The following is a 25,099-nucleotide window of genomic DNA, read 5'->3' on the forward strand; positions in this document are numbered from 1 at the left end:
CCAACTTGGCCAAGCCATAGCTGGGTGTCGAAAGAACTTGCTCGTCAAGTTTGTTGACCGGCAAATGAAAACACGAACTGCTGCTCCTCGAAAAAAGTGCTACTCAAACTTGTTAAAAATTTAAGTTGGTACTTTGGAGTTGATTTGTTTTGATGGCCGCGCGCGTATTTCGCACGCGCGTTTCACGTCTCGTTGCGTACGCGAGCAGGTGTAAATTTTTGGTCCTAATAACTGTGAGTGTGTGTAGAATTGTAAAGTGCAGAACTTGTTTGCCGGTCCGCAGTGGCATGTTTGCAATCTGATTAGTATCAAAGCAGTAAATTGGGTGTTAGTTGTGTTAATTTTTGTGTGGTGTTTCAACGCTGATGCCAGAATAACTGTACAGTTTAGAATGTGATTCTGCAACCGTAAAAGTAAAACTAAATTGTTCTAGGAAAGTAACTATTTACAGTCCAGACTCGATAATCCGAAAGCCTTGGAAAAAAATCACTTTTGTTTTTGTTTGTTGAGCTTACATACACGGTGTATGATACACCCCTAAACTACTCTTAAGTGATTTAATTTTTTTTTAATCCAAGATGGCGGCTAAGCATTTACAGTCGACTCTCTGGCTGTCAATCTTCTTGATATCAATATTGCTCGAGCTGTCAATAAACTGTTCAGTTCCTTCAAGTAGCATGCTTTGAATTTGATACCACCCGCTCTCGACGGTCCCTTCAATATCGCAAACGAAAGAGCCCACTGTAGTTATTGTTAAGGCAATCAACCATTTAAATTTGACTAAAATAGGGTCGCAGAGTTCGAATTTGATGCTAGAAATAAAAAAATATAATTATTAGATTTTTGTTTTGATCGCGATTTGATTATCCGAAGTCCCATACAAACCCTCAGATAATCGAAACTTCGGATAATCGAAGCTGGACTGTATTTAGAACTTTACGGAATAGTTGGCCTTATGTACAGTAGGGTGGTCCAAATCCGGGCTTACTTGGGGCTACTCCCTGAAATTGACCTCTAAGGCATTACTTGTGAAAGACTCAATAACTAGGGGAACAGCATCTAACTCCATCGTGCCTCTAATAATGCCATATCAGCACTTTGACAATCAATTACAGCTCATAGAAAGTGTTTTCAACAAAAATCGTGTGATAAATAGCTATAAAGGAAGTGAGCAAGCAAGTTTCTATTAACGGTTTCACAAAATATGTTTTTTTACGTAGTGAAAATCAGAAAATAAGATCGAGTTAGAGATGAGTGCTTAGTCTGCCAAGCATACGAGAATTTACCCTATCCAAATCTTACAAATTCTCGAATGTAGAACGTTCATTAAATTTGGAAGACTTTCCCGAAAACATCATATTTTTAAAGTTTTTAATATTTTTTCTATGAGCCAGAGGTTAGCCCCGAAGAAGCCCGGATTTGGACCACCTTAATATACAGATAAAGAACCATACTAGCGAGCAAAGATTTTTTTTTTTTAAAATAAAATTTAAAAGCCTAATTAGGGAAACAGCATGTAATTCCATCGGGCGTATCGGGTGTCGAATCGGATGAAATAAAGAAAATTTTAGAATAAGAAATTTCAAAAATTGGAAAATTCAAAAACTAAAATAGTAGTTTATGCAACACGTTGCAAAAAGATGATTTTTTCAGCACGAGTCGTACATTTATCCAACGAGGTTCACCGAGTTGGATAAATACGAAGAGTGCTGAAAAAAATCAAGTTTTGCAACGAGTTCCATACAACATTTTTTGCAATTCCAAAAAACACACACTGAGTGAAATTTTATGTCGAATTTTCATGTATTTTATCAAAAATCGTTTAAATCAAAAAAATGATGAAAAGTCTTACTTTTCGAAACAAGTACTGAAAAGTTCAACTTTTCAGCACCCATTTGAGTGCTGAAAAGTAGAACTTTTCAGCATTTATTTTGAAAAGTGTTGCTATTCGATTCTGTTATTTTTGGTACAGAAAAGTAGGCTATTTCGTCGTTCAAGAATGACAGGAAAAGTAAGTAGTTTCACGACGGAATTGCAAAAAAAAATCTTAAATTTAAAAAATAATAATTCAGAAATTCTAAAACGTCAGAATTCAAGTATTCCTGAATCCAAAAATTTAAAAGATCGAGCAGTTTAATTTTTTTATAAATAAATAAATGAAAACAAAGGAATTCTATCATTGTGAAATTTTTAAATTAAAAATTATGCCGTTGCAAATATCAAAAGTGTTTTAATATGCATTTTACACCGGTCCAGTTGTTTTGCATCTTTTGTTTTTAAAATATTTCATTATAACCAAAAGCTTACAAAACATTTGTTTTACAAAAATCAAAATATTTCTTCCATTTATAACTACCAACACACTAAAATGCCATTCAAATTGTGTTCAGTTGAGTCGAGACTTCTAATTGCATCAAAATTGCAAAGTTTCTCAAAAAAAAAATGTGCCCCCTGATTTTCAACTGATTTTGAAGAAGTGTAACATATACTTTAAAAATGAAATAAATGAATTTTTATAAAGTTCAAAATTTAAATTAAGCTCAAGAACATAACAATTCTAAAATTTGGGACATTTGAAATTTAAAATCGCAAAAGTTTAAAAATATCAAAAAATCTAGGGATATGAAATTGGTCTTGTCGAAAATTCACTACGGATAATCAAAAATCAAAAAAAAAAATCGCAAAATTTGAGTCTTTAACTTGATCAATGACTTTTTAATTTGAATAACGATTTTTTTTGCTTCCATTTTTTTTTTAAATTCGGATTTTGATTTTTTTTAGTTTTTTGCGTTTTTAATAATTCAATATTTTCCTAAATAATCGCAAGCTCATACGCACAGCGAAAATTCGTTGTTTATAAGGTCAATCTGCAGATTTTTCGAAATATTGAAAAAAAAAAAACTATTGCCTCGGTAAAAACTAAAAAATGGAAATAATTTATTCATGGTAAAAAAAAAACACACACAGACATCTCTCAAGCATTTCCCTCCAAGGATTATTTTAAATTAAGGAGCGTTGAACCCCCTCCCCCTTGCCCCCCACCCCCCATCGTAACAAAATTTCCATACAAATTTAAAAAAAATGTAGCGTAACACGGCCTTCGACACCCCACTCCCCCAACTGCGTTACATAATAAAAGAACGCTTTTTTTTATAAAGAAAAAACGGAATCGATAAAATTAGGATTGTATTTCTGATCACAGCCGAAACTCAAATGATCGGATTTTTTTCATACATTTCTAATGTAATAACACAAATTCTTGAAAAAACTCAAAATGTTCTCAAAACTACGTATTTTCGAAAAAAATACTCGAAATTTCATTTTCTTCATACATTTAGAAAATAATAAAACATTTTTTTAAATACTAAAAATTTTCCCAAAACTACGTATTTTCGAAAAAATAATCCAAATTTCAGTATATGGGTATCACATGATCGAGATTTTTTTTACATATCGAAAATAATAAGAGAAATTCTTGAAAATAGTATTTTTTTTTAAATAAAACTACGTGTTTTAAAAAAAAAATGCTCATGATTTATGTTTTTACAATATGGGTATCAAATGTTCGGGATTTTTCTTACATTTCGAAAATAAAAACATAATTTTTTGAAAATACTCACAATTTATTTAATGTAAAAACCTAAAAATTTTATATTTTTTTCCAAAATATTTAGTTTTATGAACATTTTGAGTATTTTTAAAAATATGTGTTATAACATTCGTATTGTATGAAAAAATCCCGATCATCATTGGATATCAAACCCATATTGTAAAAAACTGAAATTTTATGATTTTTTTTTTCAAAAATACGTAGTTCTGAGATTTTGGGTATTTTCTAAAATTTGTGTTATTATTTTCGAAATGCATGAACAAATCCCGATCATTTCTTACCCATATTGTAAACAAAATCTTAAATTTTGAGTATTTTTCAAAAATCCGTAGATTTGTTAATGTTTTGAGTATTTCCACAAAAAAATGTTATAACTTTCGAAATGTATGAAAAAATCTCGATCATTTGATGATTTGAGCACCGGGTCCGCAACAGAACAACCCAACAGGAACGGCTATATACACATATATGTATTACTTTTTCGAAAATACGTAGCTTTGTGAAAAATTTTAGTATTTAAAAAAAATACTACTTTAGAAATGTTTGAAAAAAAAACCCGATCATTTGATACCCATATTGCAATAACATTAATTTTGAGTATATTTTCGAGAAACATAGCAATTTCAAAAATTTCAAAATACGTATTTTTTAACATCATCCCGATTCTAAAACACTGTATTTTTTTTAAGTTTGGATGATTTTTCATAGAATCATAGCCAATGTCTCCCATATAGCCAAAACCACATAAGCTCTGTGTTTCAGTTAAGAGCGAGTCCACGAACAGGGCATACCCCTTTGTATGGGACGTCGTTTGGACCTCACCAATCTGCCTGAAATTTTCAGGGGTTGTTTGTACATATAAAACTAGCATTTGGCCAAAATATGAGCACTCTAGGTCAACGGGAAGTGGGGCAAATAGGGACACAAAGTTTGAAAGTTCAAAAACGTCAAAAATCTTAAAAGGGCTATAACTTGGGCAAAATTCAATTTAATTTCAAAATTCAAAATGCATCTGAAAGGGCTTAAAAATGCAACAAAATGCAGGGTAGAGCATCCCATTTGGTTGAATCTTAAGGGAGTTATTGGCATTTTAGTGAAAAAATAGCACAATTTTCAAACTCAAATAAAAAAGTGTTCCATCCAGATATCAACTCGGTTCGACCTGCAGCTTGTAGGGGACATCTGGGACTACCATCTGAGACTTAGAACGCTTTGAGTAAGGCAGTTTAACATATTAAATAGACATTTTTACTTTTAGTGAAATTTTTGGTTGTAAATTTTTGCTCGGGGACCCCTTAGATCCCATTTTCTGATGATAATTTTATCATATTCGTGTTCCTGAGACAATTTCACAATAGAAACATGCATAAAAATTTTTATTTTCATCCATTTTAACCCTTTAAAAAATGAAAGTTAAAAAAAATGAGATGCTGCCTTTTTCTGGTGTCATCTAGTATCCTTGGAAACGAACTTGAATTTCAATAAATGTTAATCGAAGATTGTTTTTAACTTTCATTTTTTAAAGGGTTAAAATGGATGAAAATAAACATTTTCATGCATGTTTCATTTTAAATTTTGAAATTAAATTGAATTTTGCCTAAGTTATAGCCTTTTTAAGATGTTTTACGTTTTTGAACCTTCAAACTTTGTGTCCCTATTTGCCCCACTTTCCGTTGACCTAGAGTGCTCATATTTTGGCCAGATGCTAGTTTTATATGTACAAACAACCCCTGAAAATTTCAGGCAGATTGGTAAGGTCGATGCGAGATGGGTATGCTTTGCTCAGGGGGTAGCGAAGAAGCCGCCACTTTGGAAGTTCAGATAACAAACACTCAGAATCAGTATTATTCATATTACTTTGGTAACACGAAGTGTGTTATCCTGGTTGAACTCAAAAGTCCCATGCAAATGTGTAAAAGCAAACTGGAAAATGTGTAATGCTGATTCTGAGTGTACGGGCGCACTGTTTTGTCGACCAAAAGAAAAAAAAGCAAAAAAAGGTAAACAGAAAAATCACTTTTTTCGATATGAATTTTCAGCCAATATTGGGATGGAATCTACAAGAATATGATAGAATTTGCCATCAGCAACACAATTCACGTGTTTTTTTTCAGGAATTTATCGTTTAAATTGCGGAAAATTTGAAAATCAAAAACCCAAACAATGATTTGTTATGGGCTACCATTTGACAGCTAGTGCTTTTGTTGTGGGCTCTCATTTGACAACCGTGCTAATGTCGACTGTTGTCAGTTTGCTTTGGTCGGAATAGGGTTGCCATCCCCCCGGCTTTGCTCGTGGACTCGCTCTTAAGCACTGGGCCGTGCTTACCGAGGCAGTTGTACGAATCAAAACCGGGGCAGTGCAAAATCGAGGCGTGCTAAACCGGGACTTGACTGTACCAAGTGCTTTCGATTTTCAATACAAAATCTGAATATTTTTGTAAATTGAAGAATATTTTGAAAAATGAAGAAACCAATATTTTGGAAACATACTAAAATGCCATCAATGCCATTTTAGGTCTTGAATCTAAAAATTCTAATTTTTTCCGTTTCTCTTTGTTTCATCGTTCGTGTCTGCCGTGGGTGGCCTGGAACAGCCAACGACCAACAACGACCAACTTTATCAAAGCTTTTTTTCGTAGAATCGCGATAACTCGTGATAAATACAAGCAAATCCCTTATGTTAATATATCCAATTTTTTGCAGTTGTTTGCTCTAAAATGTTGTAAAACATTATTACACTCTAAAAAAACACTGCAAAGTTGCAAAAAAACACGAAATGACCTTTCTAGATTAGTACTGATTCGAAAAGTACATTAAATTTCCCTTAAAATTACATTTGCCAATATGTGATACAGTTGAGTAACGAAAAATGGCAGAATATTTGAAACTACTTTTGTATTTTTTTTTCTATGAAAATACGTTTTTTTCTGAATTTTGAGTTTCTATCAAATCGGGCGTTCAATTTTACATAAAGTCCCTTTGACACCAAATTTCAAACTGTCACCATTTCAGGCTGCAAATTATTGAAAAACAAGTTTTTTGCAATTCCGTCTTGAAACTTCCTACTTTTCCTGTCATTCTCGCGTGACGAAACAGCCTACTTTTATCTACTAAAAATAAGAGAATCGAATAGAAACACATTTCAAAACAAATGCTGTAAAGTTCTACTTTTCAGCACTGAAATGGATGCTGAAAAGTTGAACTTTTCAGGACTAGTTTTGAAAAGCAATACTTTTCAACATTTTTTTGATTTAAACGATTTTTTGACAAAATACATGAACATTCAACTTATAATTTCACTCAATGGGTGTTTTTCAGAAATGCAAAAAATGTTGTATGGAACTCGTTGCAAACCTTGATTTTTTCAGCACTTGTCGTTTTTATCCAACTCGGTGAACCTCGTTGGATAAATGTACGACACGTGCTGAAAAAATCTTCTTGTTGCAACTTGTTGCATAAACTACTATTTTCGAATGTTTAAAAATAGAAGGGGTCTACCGCCCCTCCGCCACGAGATATCGAAAAATGGAGCTCGACCAAAGTTCCGACCAATCCGAGCGATTTAAAATTTTTGGGTTCGCGTTTCAGGTCGCTCATTCAGTGTTTTTAATTTTATTACCCCTTTATCAAATCGTTACAAATCTCGGTTCCGCACCGCAAAATCGCGCGTGCGAGCGCCAGATAACGCGCGTATTTTACAATCTCCGCCCAGCTTTGGCGAACAACCTTGCATGAAAATCAAATCAAAAATCAAACAGCTCCGCGTGCAAGGTTATGTCGAAAGTCCGTTTCCCACTACCGTTCCGACATTCCACTTCAGATGCAATCCCCAAAGCCACACGACGACACGGTCAACGAAGAAGAACGGCGCGCTAGGGGGTGTCGCACTCATTTTACCAGCAGAAATCCGTAAGGCGTTGATGAACACTTGCACGGGTAGAAATTGTGTTTTCGTAAAGGGAGTTTGTGAGGTATCAATTTGAACTTGTAATATTCTACGAATTCGCCACCCAACTAGAAAATTTAGTCACTTGGGAGAATCGGGATGACCCCGGAATTCCTCAACGTCTCGTCGGACACAATGGAGTTCGTGCCTAGATTCCATCAACCGGACGGGGTTTTAGGAGACAATATTCTTTGTGCGGTTCTGGGCGCGGAAAGTCCAAGCTCTGCTCATTACTGGTTTCGCTAAATATGGTAAAAGAGAGGTTCATTGAAACTGTCTGAAGGTAGCTGGGGCGGTGGTGAAGTTCCAAAGGGGTTGGTGGAAGGAGTCTCGAGATAAGATTTGGATTTTAAACGCGATTCCACTCGAAGTCAACGCGCGGTTGTGTTCGTGTGAGCAACACGATGCGGTTGTGAGTCAGAGCAAGGGAGGGTGCCTAAAAGGAGCTTCTTGGTGTCGTTGTCGTCCAGCTATTAAAGCCGGGAGGGAAGATTTGGCGCGCGGCGGGCCTTGTTTTGACCATCTAAGGTCACAGCTGTCGAAGACCTCCTCTTTGTCGATTCCGCATTGGTGCGGACTCACAATTCCGTGTTCAACGTGGCGTGTAGCACACGACGAAGAATTTCGTTAACTTCGCCGGTCATCGGGTGCTTCTTTCTTGCAGTCGGGGCGTTCTTCGCGATATCTCAATGGAAAGTGAACGTTGATTCTCGCCGCGCGTATGGAGTGTGAGGCGCCCCAAACCGGCTGTTCAGTCGTGGCGGACGTGTCGCCGTGAGTAGGTGTAAATTGTTGACATATTAGCGGCGGCAGAACTGCGCGCTTCTTTGGAGAGACTGTGTGACGCGACTGCAACGCAACAAGGCGCGGTCGTTTGTTGTTTCATCTAATGGTGCGGGATTAGCTGTGGGGTTCGTTGGCAGCTGCAGCGGTGTATAGGAAAGTAGTGCAAAGGTGGTCATTTGTTAAATTTAGAGCGTGATTAATTGGTGGGGTTCGTGGGTTACCTTTTTTGAACTCGAACAATACCGATGAAGATAAATCCATGTGCAATTTTTAAGCGCCTAAGATCTTCAGGGCGTTCACTACTAATAGTTGAGTGTTTGAGGACATCGATTTTATTTTGAACACGATCAATACTGACTACTCGATACTAGCAACCAAGATTCTAACCTTTTTCTTCTTCTCTCCCGCCTTCCAGAAAATGAATACAGCCATCAGTGAGCACGAGGCGGCCGGGCTGGCCGCCGAAATGTTTGACCACTTTTGCGCGGCCACCACGATGCGCCAGATCCTCGGCCTGTACCGAAACATGTGTGATATTCTGCAGCTGCGGCCCGGCCCGCTGAACGAGTTCTACCCGAAGTTCAAGTCGAAAATCCGCAACTGGAAGGCGCAAGCCCTGTGGAAGAAGTTCGACGCCCGGGCGTCCCATCGCGCGTACAACAAAGGCACCGCCGCGAGCGGAACGCGCGTTCTAGTCATCGGCGCAGGCCCGTGCGGTCTGCGTACGGCAATCGAGGCCCAGCTGCTCGGTGCCAAAGTGGTAAGTACCCCATTGTAGCGCTCTGTCGATCTGTTCCTAAAACACGGAACCCTTTGCTCGCCCCCTCCCTCGACTAGGTTGTGGTAGAAAAACGTGATAGGATTTCTAGGAATAACGTACTGCACCTGTGGCCATTTCTAATCACTGATCTCAAGGCGCTCGGTGCGAAAAAGTTCTACGGTAAGTTCTGCGCCGGCTCGATCGACCACATCTCGATCCGACAGCTGCAGTGCATCCTGCTCAAGGTGGCCCTCATCCTGGGCGTTGAGGTGCACGAGGGTGTCTCGTTTACGCGCGAGCTCGAACCAAAGGACGGCTGCGGATGGCGCGCGGCCGTCTCGCCCGAAGATCACGCCGTGTCACACTACGAGTTCGATGTCCTCATCGGTGCCGATGGCAAACGCAACACGCTCGAGGGCTTCAAGCGGAAGGAGTTCCGCGGCAAGCTCGCCATCGCCATCACTGCCAACTTCATCAACAAAAAGACCGAAGCGGAAGCCAAGGTCGAAGAGATCAGCGGGGTGGCGTTCATCTTCAACCAGTCGTTCTTCAAGGAACTGTACCAAACGACCGGTATCGACCTGGAGAACATCGTCTACTACAAGGACGAAACGCACTACTTCGTCATGACCGCCAAGAAGCACAGTCTGCTGGACAAGGGCGTCATCATGCAGGATTACGCCGATCCCGCCGAACTGCTCTCTTCCGCGAACGTAGACACCACCAAACTCCTAGACTACGCAAAAGAAGCCGCCAACTTCTCCACCAAATACCAAATGCCCAACTTGGAGTTCGCCGTGAACCACTACGGCAAGCCCGACGTCGCCATGTTCGATTTCACCTCGATGTTCGCCGCCGACAACTCGTGCAAAATCACCGTCCGCAAGAACTACCGACTGCTGTCCTGCCTCGTCGGTGACAGCCTACTCGAGCCCTTCTGGCCGACCGGATCCGGCTGCGCCAGAGGATTCCTCTCCAGCATGGACGCCGCCTACGCCATCAAACTCTTCTCCAACCCGAAGAACAGCCTCCTAGCGGTGCTAGCCACGCGAGAGTCCATCTACCGACTACTCGCCCAAACAACCCCGGAAAACCTACACCGCGACATCGGCGCCTACACGGTAGACCCGAGCACGCGCTACCCCAACCTCAACAAAGCCTCCGTCAACATGATCCAGGTCAAGCACCTGCTCGACACGGACGACCCGGCCCTCCTCGAGCAAACCTTCCTCGACTCGAACGCGCTCACCACGGGTCCCGAAGTGACCGTCACGAAGCAGCGCAAGCGACGCACCAACGACACAGTCCCGCTCGGAATCGTGCTGCTGCGGTGGGTCAAGTCCCAGCTCAAGGAGAACCAGTTTGTGCAGGAGCTGTCGGACGCGTCGCAGTGCTTCACCAACGGGCGCGTACTCTGCACGCTGATCAACCGGTACCGGCCGGATCTGGTGAACCTGGAGGAGCTGCAGGGCTGCTCGGCGGACGAGTGCAACGAGTTTGCGTTCGCGATACTGGAAGATCACTTGGGTGAGTTGAAGGAGAGGGTCAAGACTAGAAGACTTGAAGATTGACGTACAGAAACTACACTAGATTGGAACAAAAAGACAACAATATAGAAATGAAAACCAAACGTCTGCAAGACTAGCGTGGTGATTATTGCACTCGATTAACGATTTCTTGATAGTAAAATAACGATTTAACATCGACAAATTACGATGAATTTTTTTTTAAAGATTTTTTTGATATTCTTGATTAAAACAATAACACTATAAAGGTTAAGATTAAAAAAAAAGCATAAATTTCCAAAGTGCCAAGAATTTTTAAGATTCCAATATTACAAAAAATAACAATATTCATAAATTTTAAAAATTTCAAACTAAAAATATTTTAAAAAAAATTAATAATTCGAAATTTTTTGAAAATTTCAACATGTCTGTTACATTTACAGTAGATTTAAATATTTTGTAAGCCAGGAAAATTTTGAAGCGATTTTTTTTTCAATTTATGTAACGGTCTAAAGACGGCCAAATTAAAAAGAAAAACACATAAAATTTCTCAACAAATTAAAAGATGTTTTTTCCCCATTTTATTTTTTTAACATATTTTTATTCCCCAAAATTCATGTTTTTGTTTGCGTTTAATTTTTTTGAAGAAATAAGAAATTAAAAAAAAATGTCAGAATATATATTCTTTTAATTTATTTTTCTTTTTTGTAAGTTTGAGCAGTTTGAAAAAACTGAAAAAAACCCAAAAACAAAGAGAATTCTTAACATTTCAAGGTTATTCAAAATTTTAAGAAAACTTAAATACAAAATATTTTTTTAAACTAAAAACAATAAAGGCCTCTTCTAAAATGTAAAGCCGCAAAGAATTAAAAAATATTCAAATAAGAAGCTTTTTTTAAAAAAAAATCTTAAAACAAAAATAAAACATCAAAAAATTCAAAATATTTTTCTATAAATTTCAAATGTTTTATAATTTTTCTGAATTTAAAAAAAAAATTGGTAAAAAAACAAAATTTTGACGAAATTACAAATTTTTAATTTAATAAAATCTACGATTTTCAATGCAAAAAAAGAATCTTAAAAATTAAAAAAATGTAACAATTTTCAAAACTTGATTTTTTTAAATTTTTAAGATTGGTGAATATCTTAAAAATTAAAAATAAACTATTATTTTTCGGGGAAATTTTGAAATACATTCAAGTATTAATATTTAAAACGACCTAATAAACTTCCAAATTAAAAAAAATAATAAAATTTCACAAAAAATTGCTTAAATTTTTTTCAGATTTATTTTTTTTAGATTTCAAAATTAGAGAACGGTAAACAACCAAAAATTAAAAAAAAATGAGAATTAAAACAAACTAAAAAATTACACATTCCTTTAATTTTTAAAATAAATAATGTTTAGAAAAATTTCTAAATAAAAAAATTAAATAAATTAGAATAAACATTAAAAGTTTTTTTTTAAACAAAAAACACTTGAGAAATTGAAAAAAATTGACATAATTTTGAATTTTTAAATATATTTTTTTTAAACCTTAGAATTTCAATAAGGGCGTTGCAAATATTTTTCAAAGTTTACTAATCCATGAAAACTAAAAATTCAAACAATTTAACAACATTCAAACCTTAAGACTTTTTATAACTTTGGTACTTTCAAATTTTAAAATTAAAAATACAAAAAAAAACTAAATAAATTTTAAGAGTTCAAAAATAAAATCAATGTTTTTAAAAAATGACGAAGTTGTAAAATTTTAATAATTTTATGGATTGAAAAAAATCTATAAACTTATAAATTTTAATAAAATTTCGAGAAAATGTTAATTTTTAAGATTTTCAAAAATCTCAAATAATCATTTTAAACACAAGATGAAATACATTTCGGAAACCTTTTTCGTATAAATTTATAAATACAAAGAATATCAAAAATTCTGAGAATTTTAAAATATTTGTTTCAGTTGAAAATTTTATTTTTTTTAGTTTTAGGAATTTTCATGAGTTGGAATTTTAAAGATATTTATAATTTAAATGTTTTTCTAAAATTTTGAAACATAAAAATTTTCGATACTTTTCAACATTTAAATCAAAGAATTTTTGAATATTTAAATTTGATTGAGTGTAATAATCACTTTGTAGAAGAAAGAAGACTAAACCTCAGAGTAATTCAGAAGTAACACTGCCATTTTATTTTGAGATCGATTCCGCGTTACATCAAAGGTACATGACACGCATTTAAACGTAATGAAATCCAAAATGACTAAACTTACTTTTCTTTGAGGTGATCCCTCTGGATTACTCTGTGTTAAAACGCTAGATGAGTGGAAGTTAAGGAGACAAGAAGACCAAAACACTAGAAACTCTACGAGGACTAGAAGAAATTATGACTAGAACCTGAATATTAGACTGAATGAGAAAAAGATCCCAAATTTAGTAGTCTATTAGACTGAAATATCAAGCAGACTCAGGAACAAGCTTCCCATGCGCCAGTGCCAACGCACACCGCGGGTTTGGTTTTCTAGCTTCGGTACGTGCCTGAACCCATTTATGTATTGGTATCTTGGTACATCGTACCAGCGCACCACGACACTCTCGGCTCGCCCCATCGGTTTTGTGTCTGGCACTCACCCATGGCATGAACCCAGCGTGCCGTGGTACGTGTCGTGGTATTGAACCCGTTTTGTACCGCCAGCGCGTACCACGACACGTACCTCGGCTCGTAACGAGTGAAGCACCTTGGCTCATATACCGGGTTCATGCCATGGGTGAGTGCCAGACACAAAACCGACGCGGCGAACTGAGAGTGTCGTGGTGCGCTGGTACGATGAACCAAAATACCCTCGGTTCGTGTGAGTCGGGTACGGGTGTAAACCGAACAAAGCAGGCGCAAAGCAAACCCGAGGTACAAGCGAACCGTGTGTACCGCACGGTGCAGGGAAGCTTGCTCAGGAACTTGAAACCAAGAATAGTACAAACTTAGAAATCCAGAATACCCGACAAAACTGAACTCAAAAACCAGAAAAGCAGAAGCCTGGAAGTCTAAATGAGCTGAAGGGTAAAAGATTAGAAGACTAGAATACAAGACTTGACTGGACTAGACGAGAAGACCAAAGGAGAAGAAGCCTAGAAGACCAGAAGACAAGAAGTCATGAAGAACAGCAGACTAAAAAACCAGAAACCCTGAAGAGTAGAAGCTCAGAAACCCAGAATACCAGACTTGACTTGACTAGACATGACTGGAATAGAAAACCAGAAGAGCGGAAGCATCTGGAAGACCAAAAGATTAGAAGATGAGAAGAGAATAGACAAAACTAGAAGAGTATAGGCTGAGAAGACTTGACTATTCTAGAAGATCAAAACATAAGAATACTTTTATACCAGAAGAGCAGAAGCTTAGAGGACCAAAAGACTAGAAGACTTAAACAAGACCAGAAGAATAGAAGCTTTGAATACCAGAATACAAGGCTAAACTAGACTAGAATACGAGAAGACCAAAAGATTAAAAGACCTGAATACAAGAAGAGTAAAAGCATAGAAGTTCAGAAGATCAGCAAAAACAGATGACTAGAAGATCAGTAGATTAGACAACCAGAAGAACGAAGATCAGAAGAACTGCAGAACAAGGCTGCAAGATTTCCGACATCAAGTATGTAACGTGCATCCCACCCTCCTAGCAATCCCCCGCGTCATGTCCGGCCAGGACTCGCTCTCGCTGACCAGCGTCGACTCGAAGCAGTGGCTCAACTACCTGGAGCAGATCTGCGAGGTGTTCCGCGGCGAAATCCCCCACGTCAAGCACCCCAAGCTGGACTACGCCGAGTTCAAGCAGAAGCAGCAGATCGACAGCATGGAGGAGTTTGCGAAGCTGCGCCGCTTCGCCGTCAACCGGATGCAGGCGAACGCAGCTGCCGCTGGTGGTGTCAGTACGACGCCGGCGATCATGGCCGCCGCCAGTGCCACCGGCATCCGAAAGACGTCGATCTACAACGAGGAGGAGCGTGCGAAGCGCAGCCGCAAGGTGCTCGGCGCGGAATCTAGTCCAAGTAATATCCTTTGCAGCCTACTGTGCGGCCGAATCGTGTTGTTAAAACAAGTTTTCTATTCTCTCAATTGCTCTCCATCCGTCGCTCGGAACGTTCCGGTTGCTGTCGCGCCGTCGTCGTCGTCGTCCGATTGTTGAATACACCACCTCGTTGCACGAACAGTTGCTTCACCACAAACCGACACGACAAAGCGAGCGAAGAAACGTCGCAGCTATGAGAAGTTTGGCAACATTGTAAGTATCGCGAGCGTTGGCCGCTTTCTGGTCGCCGTCTGTCTCGTCCATCTCGCCTTTCAGCCACCATTCGCCTGGATGGTCGGCTACGATCGGTTCTTCCTAGCTCACCAGCAGCAACAGCTGCTGCAACGACAACATCCTCCTCCTCCTTCGGCTGCGCTCGGTCCGCTGGGACCGGTGGCGTAGTTCCTCTTCTCACAAAAAAAAAAACCCATCATCATCACGCTCTCTCACCCTTCATGAGGTGTCACTTACGTAGAATGGTGCTTCCGTAGATCCGTAGACACGTAACACCCTCCTGCTTGTTACATACCACTACCATATTGTATCCGTCAGTGCATGCCCGTAGTTCATTGGTTCCGCTTGCTACCTTACACAAAACACACACACTTCCTGGAGCAGTACACGTTCAAAGCAACCTTTGTTTCTTCAACTCAGGATGAGAATGGTAATGTCACGCTCGGAACTCGGTCCGGTTCCGAAACAGACACTTCTTCTTCCAACGATCCTCTTCCATCCTCCAACACTTCCACCATTCCTTCTTCCAATTCCACAACCACCACCACCATTCCGCTCCTTGATCCCGCAACCTCCGCTTCAGGTCCTACCTCGTCCGCTGGAGGTACGGAGCAACCTGACCTGGACGGCCACCACCCAAACCCGCAGATGATGATGATGGTCCCGACTCGTTCTTCCTTGAAACACAACAACAATGCACAACCCCCACTCAAGCACAGCTGGAAGAACGGCTACTGCTCCACCTTGTCGGTAGCCCTGCTATCGATTCCGTTCGGAGTGCTCCTCTGGTACAGCTCCGTCGGTGCATTTGAGCGGCTTGCCGATCGCTACCTGGCGGCGCTGCTGCTAGGCTTAAGTGATTAGGGACGGACGGACGGACAGATCGCATGTATTATAGAGACAGACACACCAACAAAGGACGACCGAGTGATTAGCCGCACCGCGGATTAAGGCCCGTTGTATAAATGTTGTATACTTGTAGAGGTACCCTAATTTAACCTAATCGTTCCATTAGAGCTAAGCCGAGCCGATTTGTAAATAGATAAACAAATAAAACACACACAAATACACGCAGACACTTGATGTACTAATAAAGAGCCTCGATAAGTGTGTTTATTACCGGCGTGCGTTTGTGTGAGTGTGTGAGCGAACGAACCAACCAAAAGCAGAGCGAGATAGAGCGGGAGTTTAGCGAGCCCAAGATAAGACCAACCGTCCGGACAACAAAGCGTTCGTGCGTTAGTGTGTGTGTGTACCAAGCTAATAACGATAACAATAAAACGTTCGTTGAGTGACTCTGCCTCTGATTTAATAAATCCAGCCCCAAATTAGCTCTCGTTGTAATTTATTAGACACGGACACCAGCTGGGATCCTGCACGCTCCATTCCCCACACCGTTCGCTGCTTGTGAATGAATCAATCATGTTTGATTAGGTTTTCCGCTCTACACTAACACCGGTATTGTTGGTTCCTTAAAGTTGGTCAAAATTGCAGATTTTTTTGCGAATCGACGCAATCGATTACGCTTCGTTTGCGGTCGATTTCGCTTTCGTTTGATTTTTAATGGCATCCTGTCGCGTTGTCAACGAGAGGTGAGCGTAACTCAGTTGGTAGGGGCGCGCGGGTTCAATGGCCGTAAACGGGGGGTGTTCGAATCTCGGTGGGGTCGGGTTTTATTTTGTCAACGGTATTTGGGGTGCGGGACATTTCGCCACGACTTTTATTTGTATTTTTTTTATGAAACATTTTCAACGCATGTCAAAAGAAGACATTTTGCATCATTAGTTTTTACATATAAAGAGATGCAGGCTCGCTTAAATTTCGAGTCGATAGAAATTATTTTTTCTGTGTGTCACCTAATTAACCTGTGATTTTCAACTGACGATACCTCGAAAAGTATTGGTCCGATTTTCAATGTATAAAAATGAAACTTTTGTGAAATTTTCTGATCTTTTCAATAAATATAAATTTAAAATTTAAAAAACAATCTTTGCTTCGAAAAATGTCCAGAAATAGATGATTTTACTTTTTTCATAATTAAGACCAAATTATAAACTTTTTAAAAAGATTTTCAATTTTGCAAATTTTCATTTTTCAAAATTGAAAATCGGATCAATAGTTTCCGAGATATCGTCAGTTGAATGCTAATAAGGTGACACATGAAAAAACACATTTTAATCGATTCGAAATCTTAATGAGGCTGTGTATCAGAAAATAATTGCCCGATTTTCAAAGTTCCTGACACAAAATTGTAAGAAATTTTGTCATTTAAAAAAAAAATTGGGTGCTATTCTTTCAAGAAGTATTTTTTAAATGCAATAATATGGAAAGAAACCAAAAATGTATGCCTAAAAGTAGCTACAACTTGAAAAAAGAACATTTTATAAATAAAAAAAATGAAAGATACTTTTCGATTGCAAATTCGATCTCGTTTAAAAAAAATGACTTTTAACACCTAAACTCCCAAGCTCAAGAAAAAGAGGGAATTTACATAGGTGTTTAGGTTTAGGTTTGATCAGATTTTCTATTTTTTTTTCAAAAGCATGAGTTTTTCAAAAAAATATAAAATCATAAACAAATTTTGCATCATCATGCACTATGTCTCAGAAAATGTCTATTTTAGTCCCCTGAAAAGTATCAAAAAATCTCGCAAATTAAAAAAAAACACGTGGATTTAACTTTAAGTGACAAAAAGTTAAATAATAATAAAACGAAAAATCCGTGTATCTATTTTCCGAAATGTTCTAATTATAACCTACAACTTTGCCGAAGACACCAAACCGATCAGAAAATTCCTCCTTAATATACAAATATAATTTCATACTTTTACATTCCCGTTTTATATGACCAACCCACTTGGACACTTGTATGGAAAAATAGATGATGCAAAATTGCTTCTTTTGAAACAGGGAAAGCGTTAGTTTCACCCAAATAAAAAAAAATTAATCGCAAAATTTGCAAAATCTTAGATCCATTTAAAAATTGTTTTTTTTTGCATTCATTCGAACATGGCCAATATTTTGAAAATTTGCTGGATTTAAAAAAAATCCATTGGTTTAGAAAATTCGTTATTTGAAAAATAACTTTGTTTTTTTTACATTCTAACGAACATTATCGAATTTTTTGTAAACAAATTCTATGCGTTTTTGCATTCTTTTCAATATCACCAGTTCTTTTAAAATAAGTTGGTTTAAAAAAAAGATAATTTCTATGAGTTTTTGCTTTATTTTCAACATTATCAGTTCTTGGAAAATAAATTGGTTGAAAATATCTATGAGTTTTTGCATTCTTTCAAATATGAGCAGTTCTTTGCAAACAAACTAGTTATAAAAAAATATTTTCCATGAGTTTTTGCTTTCTTCTTAACAAGTAGTTCTTTGAATTTTATAAATTGCGTTGCTATTGTGTGTTTTTATGCATTTTTTTTTGAGCTTGAACAGTTTCTTGAAAAAATGTGAAATTTTCAAGTTTTTACAGTCTTTTAAACATTTAAACAAATATTTTGCATTCTTTTGGCAATTTCTAAATTTTATAAAAAATGTGTCTGTTACATGAGCGGATCCTAGGAGTTTAAAATAACAAGTTTTCAGGAAAAAATAATTTGTGCAATTTTGCATTTTTTTTAACTGGCTGGTTCAAAAATAAGCAGTTCTTTTAAAAACAATTCAGATTTCAAAATAAATTGTTGAAATTGTATTGTGAATATTTTTTATGTGGGATTTTGCATTCTTTTAAAAAATACCATCTTAAAAAAATAATCATTTTTGCAGCAGTGTTTTGCCATTTAAAATTTAAAAAAAACAATTTTATAGTTTTTTCATTAAAAAATAAGTACAAAGCTTTTTTCATTAATTTTCATGCATTAAAAAACTATGGTGAAATGCCTAATCGGCGAAACGACTTTCTGCAAACGTGCGAGAATCGATTGTTTGTATTAGGAAAGGGTCATCTGTCACATCATGGTTGGCATTATTACAAGCTCAAACTGAGGGGTGAGCGAAGCGCATCAGACCGCACACGTTTGTAATAACTTAATTTGATTTAAACTCGTCCTGGTCGATTTAATCGGCCACAATCCGACTAAACTGCACAAAATCATGAACCGTATAGCTGGTTCCAAAAGCTGGCCACTACTGGTACCAAAAGTTACTGGAAGCTTGCACGCCGAAAACAATACCCGAGGAAAATTGAGAAGGAGAACCTATTTTCGTCCCATTGGTATCTATTTTCGACCTATCGGCTTCTATTTTCGCCCCATCAAATAACTACCATTTTAGGGCATTTCTTGTCTGCCTTCAAAATAGAACATTTTTAGGACCAAAATGTAGGTCGAAAATAGGAACACTTTCCACAATACACTATTTGGAACAGCTACACAATCAAAGGCGCGGAGCAAATTGAGAAGCTCATTAGTGTGTACGCCGCAGTACTTGCTGCCGGGTACTGAACAAGAAAATAACCATGTGATTACAGGATTAACGACACGTGCTGTGCACGGAGTTAATGGAGGTCGGAAAATGGTTCCACATGAAAGTGGCAGTGAAATGAAGAGATTTATTAGAAAAGAACACTCGTTCGGTATTGTTTACGAATCTTTTGAAAATGATATCTCGTTTGGAAAAATATCCTTCCAGAATTATATTTCTTAATTTGTTCAACCATAATTTCCTTAAAAATCTCAGTTATTAGTCTTTCTAGCTTTGCGTGATTCTGAATGAAAATCAGCTTCACTTTTGCAAGTTCCTCACAATCAACCTAGAAGCGACTAATTTATCAGCTTTATCTTGCTCAGTCGGTTAAGCCGACTTGCTATGCTGCTTAGTTATAGCACTTAATGCAAATAAAGAATGCTGCTGCTTTCAGCAATAGCGGAAGAAATCCGGTGCTCAACGGGAATTTTTCAGCGCTTCGACGCGCGCACGTTCTCACTCAACTCGACTTGAAATGTAAGTTAAGGGCGCACATCCAGGTATGGAAGCTTGTCTCGAAGGCGGGAAGAAATACTTGAAAGGGAAGCGGGGAATATGAGCTTAAAGCGTTGTTTTAATGAAGAATTTCAACAATTTTAAGAGATTCAAATCATTGGGTCGAAATATGGTCCCAAAATAGGTTCCTGAATGAATCATCTTGGTCGGCGTCGCCACCGCGGCGTCAAAGGAGGAGGCAACCCCCAACGCTGCGCTGTGTAATCATCTGTTCTATGTGCGATGTAGGCATGCAAACGCAAACACGACACGACCTGCTATATATGCATTGCATGTAGGTGAGAAACGCTTAGGGTGGTGCGATCGCATGCAATTTTTAGATTGTATGCAATTGACAATTTTTTGTAGGTCAGTGTAATCCGTGACACATTTTCAGTAATCCTGGTAATTCCATTCAAACTGGTCAGTAATCCTTGATGCTGGAATCCTCGATTTAGGATTCCCAGAACCACCCCACGCGAGATTTGCCTAGCGTGACATATGTTCCGCAATCATACGGCTGCCAATCCATCTGTGAACGCGTCATTGTTTTATCGATAAGGAACCATCCGCGAGTGGGTTTGAGGTTATTCGAAACTGTCAAGCTCGAGATACCTTGCCGTAGAATCTACCAGAGGTCCATAACCATCTCCGCATAACTCACTTTGCGTGCAATTTCCGGTGGCGACGACGGCCACTTTTTTTTATCAAAACTCGGTCTAGGCTACCAACTTCAAAACAAAAACAAACCCCGTCGTAGCTGTCAATTCTGTCGAGTTGAAGTCCGCGCGACCGGTTTCGCTGTGTGCAACCGAACCGGATGACGTAAATTATCGGTATTACCGCAGCGTAGCACATCTCTGTCGGGGTGCCCAACTCAACTGGTGCTGGTCACTTCTGCGACAGGTCGCGTCCAAGGAAGGCCCGACACTTTCTAAGCTGGTTTGTTGTTGTTGTTGTGGAACGCGTCGTCATCCTTTCACTTGTTGTTGTTAGCTAACATCGAGTTCGCGTGGAAGGTCTTGAAGACAACCTGTCGGAGGGGCTTCACTTCCTGGTGTTCTATCAATAAAACGGGTTGAGAAATGTTGAAGGTTTACAGTTTTTCGCCGTACCGCCGTAAAGTTTGAGCGCGCCAGAGTTGGAAACACAACAAGCCTTCCCACGCCGCGTACCGCGATGATGGATTTATCTTTTATTGGCAATTATAATTGCATTAGCTGAATCACGACCGAGCTTTTAGCTTGCTATTGTTGACTGCCGTTAAAACAGGCCCTTTGGCATCAAGAGTTCCGGTCAATCGATGATTTGCGGCATGATTGACCTTGGTATGGGATCGTTTTGTACCCTTCAACAATGGTTGTAGGTTCCTATCAGACTTTCACACACTTGAGCAAATTTGGACGAAACTTTCGCCACCTTCCGCAAAATCCTCATGCGATGCTAATTTTCTCGATTTTTCCATACAAACTTCAATCCAGGGGGTGTTCCTAATATCCTAATGTAATCCTCTAGAATTTTGCCTTTTTTTTCGAGATTTTATTTTTTTAACATTAAAAAAAACTTTGCTCATGTCAATTCGAAAATCTGTAACCTAAGAAGGGGATTTTCGATCGATTTGGTGTCTTCGGCAAAGTTTTAGGTTATGATAAACTGAATAAGGAAAAAATACCCGATTTTTTATTTGGCTTCATTCACTTAAAAAAATAATTGCGATAATACTTTTTTTTGTTTTTCTACTTTAAAAGATGCTTAAAAAGACATTTTCAGGGTGACCAATCAAGTCGGAAATTCGCCAAAATCCGCAAAAAATTGTTTGAAAATGATTTTCTAACTTAATTTTTTTTGCAATATTATGTAAAATTTAAAATAGAATTCATTAAATTTTTCTTTAGCACTTGAATTTAAATGTAAACTTTTTTCCATTATTTGAAAAGGAGGTTGTTTGAGAACCTAAATATTCGATGATTTGGATTACATGCATTTCACAAAGATTTTTTTTATAAATCAAATTATTTTTGACTAAGTTTATCAAATAAAAGTTAACATCTAACTTTAAACAACAACAAAAAGGGGGGTGGGAGCATTAGCTTGAAAACCCAACATGAAAACAGTACTTAATTTTAGCGTTTTTGAAAAAACTTTTTCAACATGTCTGGCAGTTTATTTTTTGGTAAATATTTTTAATGTTAAACTGAGTTTATTAAGTCATCTCAATTTTTTTTCCAAATGTTCGGTTCCTCAAAAAATATTTTGAACATTGGAAAATAACTATAGTTAAAGCTTGATTTACATTTAGCGGAAAAACTTAAATATTAAATAAAGTCCAAATGTTTTTCGTTCTGAATGCAAAATGGAAAAACTTTTTGACGTTTTGAAAATATAAAAAATATAAATTCAAATCGCAATAAAAGAATCAAGAAATTTTTGTTTACGTCATTGCATCTATGTTTAAAGAATTTGTCTCTTAACACATTTGGCATAAAATGAGTGGTAAATTTTAATATTGATAACTCAATAAATTAATTGAAAAAAAAAATTAAAAATCAGAAATTACAACAAATTTAGGGGAACTTGGTAACAACATGTTTTCAAAGGAATTTCTAGATATTTTGATTATTTTTTTTTGTAATCATTTAATCATGTTTAAAGCATTCTTTGATAAAATAAAAATTTAAATAAAAATAAAATTCAATTTTTTTTACACTTTGCTATCCTTTTTAATTTTCAGTTAGAAACGAGTTACAGAAACTTTAGGTTTGTAAAATTTTAAAATAAACATTGAAATTAAATGTTTTGTTTATTTTCTAGTTATTTGTGAAGACTGATTGTTCATGTTTTTACTCTAGATCAAAATAATAATCCTTTTTCAAAGTATTTTTTTATTTTTTGTAATGTTCAGTGTTATTTTTTACTTTGATTGTCATATTTAGATTTTGTTAAATTTATTAAAATTATTTTTTTGCATGATATTACCCTTTTTTAAAATGATTTTTAATAATTTATTACGTAAGAAATACCTGTTTTTTCTGGTTCTGGAAAAGTCGGGAATTTGAGAATGGGGTTTTAGTGGTCACCCTGTCATTTTATGGCTAGAGTTCAGGACGATACAAAATCTGGTACAGGAGATATGTTCTCTTGCAAAAATGACAAAAATGTTCGACATTACTGTCAAAGAAAAGTTTTTTTTTTATTAAATATCAAATTTTTAATTGAAAATTTCGCAACATAGTTTTGATAAAGTGCACCATTTTCATGTAATAGGCATATAATTTTTTTTCAAAAATGATGTTTAGTTTTTGCAATTGAAAAATACTTTATGCAGGCAAAACTTATTTCGAAAAACTCAGAAAATTTGTTACAATTGTTGATCGGAATGCTGGTTGCTAAGAAACCTCTTGAAGGTAAATTTATGTGAAAAAGAAGTTTTTTTGTGTGTCATCATTAGCCCCTATTTTCCAACCTCCGATATCTTGGAATCTACTCCTTCGGTTTTTAATGTTTAAAAATGAAACTATTGTGGAATTTTCTGCTCTCTTCTATTAGAATAATTTCGAATTAAAAAAAGTAACTTTTTAAAAGGGTATTGATTTTTAAACTTCATAAGTTACTTTTATTGTAAAAAAAACTAAACATTTTTTGAAAAAAAATGACCTTTAAATGCTTATAACATGAAATCAGTGCACTTCATCAAAATTTAGCGAAATTGTTTCTAAAAATGATTTTTGGAATTTTGTTTGATAATATTTAGGATTTTTTTCCAAAATTAATTTTTATTATTTGTTTTTTTTGAAAAGGTCCAATAAGCTAATTTTTTTTTTTTGCCTTTTGGGTGTTTTTGTATCCGTCTTGAGACAGGGGTATAAAAAACTCCTAAAAAGCAAAAAAAAAAAATGTTTATTGGTCTTTTTCATAAAAAAAACTCCAGAGATGCCTTTTTTGGCCATTAACGGATCATCCATAAACCACGTGGACACTTTTCCACACAAAAACATCTAAAATTTTAGTGTCAAATTAAAAAAAATCAGAAACTAATTTTTTTCTGGAGAGTCCTAATTTTTATTCATAAAAAAACAAAGAAAAGTCGCTTAGGGAAAACGTAGAGAACTACTCCGAAGCGAAGTAATCCCAACCCTTAGTAACTATTGGGATTTTTCAAGAATTACGTTGGTACAAGAACTGAAACATCAGAAGAGCTGGGCCCACTCCGTTGTCACGAGATGTCAAAAAATTTAGTTCTCAAATTTGTTACCAGGGAAATTGTTCATGAGATTCAGGAATTTCTTGGAACCAACGTTTCTACTCTTGTTGGCGCCTTCATTAAGGTCAACTTGTTGACATATTTTCGAAATCATCACAGAGTGAATATTCACATTGTCGGACCCCTCGCGTTGCTGTTCTCGTACTTGTTGTTGATGGTACTCCCTCCAGAGAGAGGAGAGAGTCAGCAAAGAGGCAATAAAAACAAAAACAGATACACTCCGTGTCGCGTTACGTCGCACGTGCACAAAAAAGTGGGTGAACGAGAAGTATACAGCGCATAAAAAAAATATGCAAAACATCTCGCTTTCACGTCACTTCCATTGTATGCTTGGGGGACGTCCATAGACTACGTGTTGACTTAACCCTTGATCGTTTTTGCTTTCTTTCCAAGCGTAATATTAGGTTAAAAAAATGTTAAAATGGTACGGAGTTCGTGGACAGCCCCACATCGGGTGGAGAATGTGTGCTATTACCGATGTTCTGACTGTTGCTGCACGAGCATCAATGGGTGATCCTCGGCCAGCATCTCTAACGCCCTAGTCGATGCGTAACGGTCGTTGACTCTTCCGCGCAAGTGTTTTCGCGCAGACTAGTACAACATCTGTTATGATATAACTTCTCTAGCGGGGTTGGCGTTTAGAGTCGGTAGTACCACCAACTAGCGTCAACCTTTTTGAGTTATTATCGCGGCGTCCGAGTCATTCACGCCCGACTGCGTACGGTTGCTTTTTAATTCAATTGGCGTCAGCTCCGCACTTGAAATCGATCGTTACAAATAAATCACAGATTTGCCAGTAAAACTGTCAGCGTTTCCGACCAGCCACTTGAAGTTGCGCCAAGGGTTGTGGAATTTGCAAGGTTTGAAACTCTGGTAGGTCACTTGCTCCTTCCAAGAAGTAAACAATCCAAATCGAAACAAATCAAAATGACTCCAACCTTTATTCACATGGTCTTGCCCCTTGATGGTGC

At 37.3% G+C, this 25,099-nt stretch overlaps 1 protein-coding gene across 4 annotated transcripts in view; it reads left to right on the top strand.

Moving 5' to 3' along the window:
* LOC120426071 (F-actin-monooxygenase Mical) overlaps window positions 1–25,099 on the top strand; it is a 127,581-nt gene that overhangs the window by 59,334 nt on the left and 43,148 nt on the right. For 3 of the 4 annotated variants that reach the window (XR_008211723.1, XR_008211724.1, XM_039590757.2), the window contains exons 5-8: window positions 8,760–9,104; window positions 9,182–10,631; window positions 14,281–14,649; window positions 14,812–14,882. Coding sequence is in view for 2 of the 4 variants with exons in the window: in XM_039590757.2 (XP_039446691.1) it covers window positions 8,760–9,104; window positions 9,182–10,631; window positions 14,281–14,649; window positions 14,812–14,882 (2,235 nt within the window). In the remaining 2 variants the exon portion in view is untranslated. Of the gene's footprint in view, window positions 1–8,759; window positions 9,105–9,181; window positions 10,632–14,280; window positions 14,650–14,811; window positions 14,883–15,323; window positions 16,236–25,099 lie in introns of those variants that run through there. The other variant, XM_039590758.2, reaches the window with a different exon arrangement.

This window comes from Culex pipiens, chromosome 1 (assembly GCF_016801865.2).
Source record: "Culex pipiens pallens isolate TS chromosome 1, TS_CPP_V2, whole genome shotgun sequence".
Taxonomy (NCBI): Eukaryota; Metazoa; Arthropoda; class Insecta; order Diptera; family Culicidae; genus Culex; species Culex pipiens.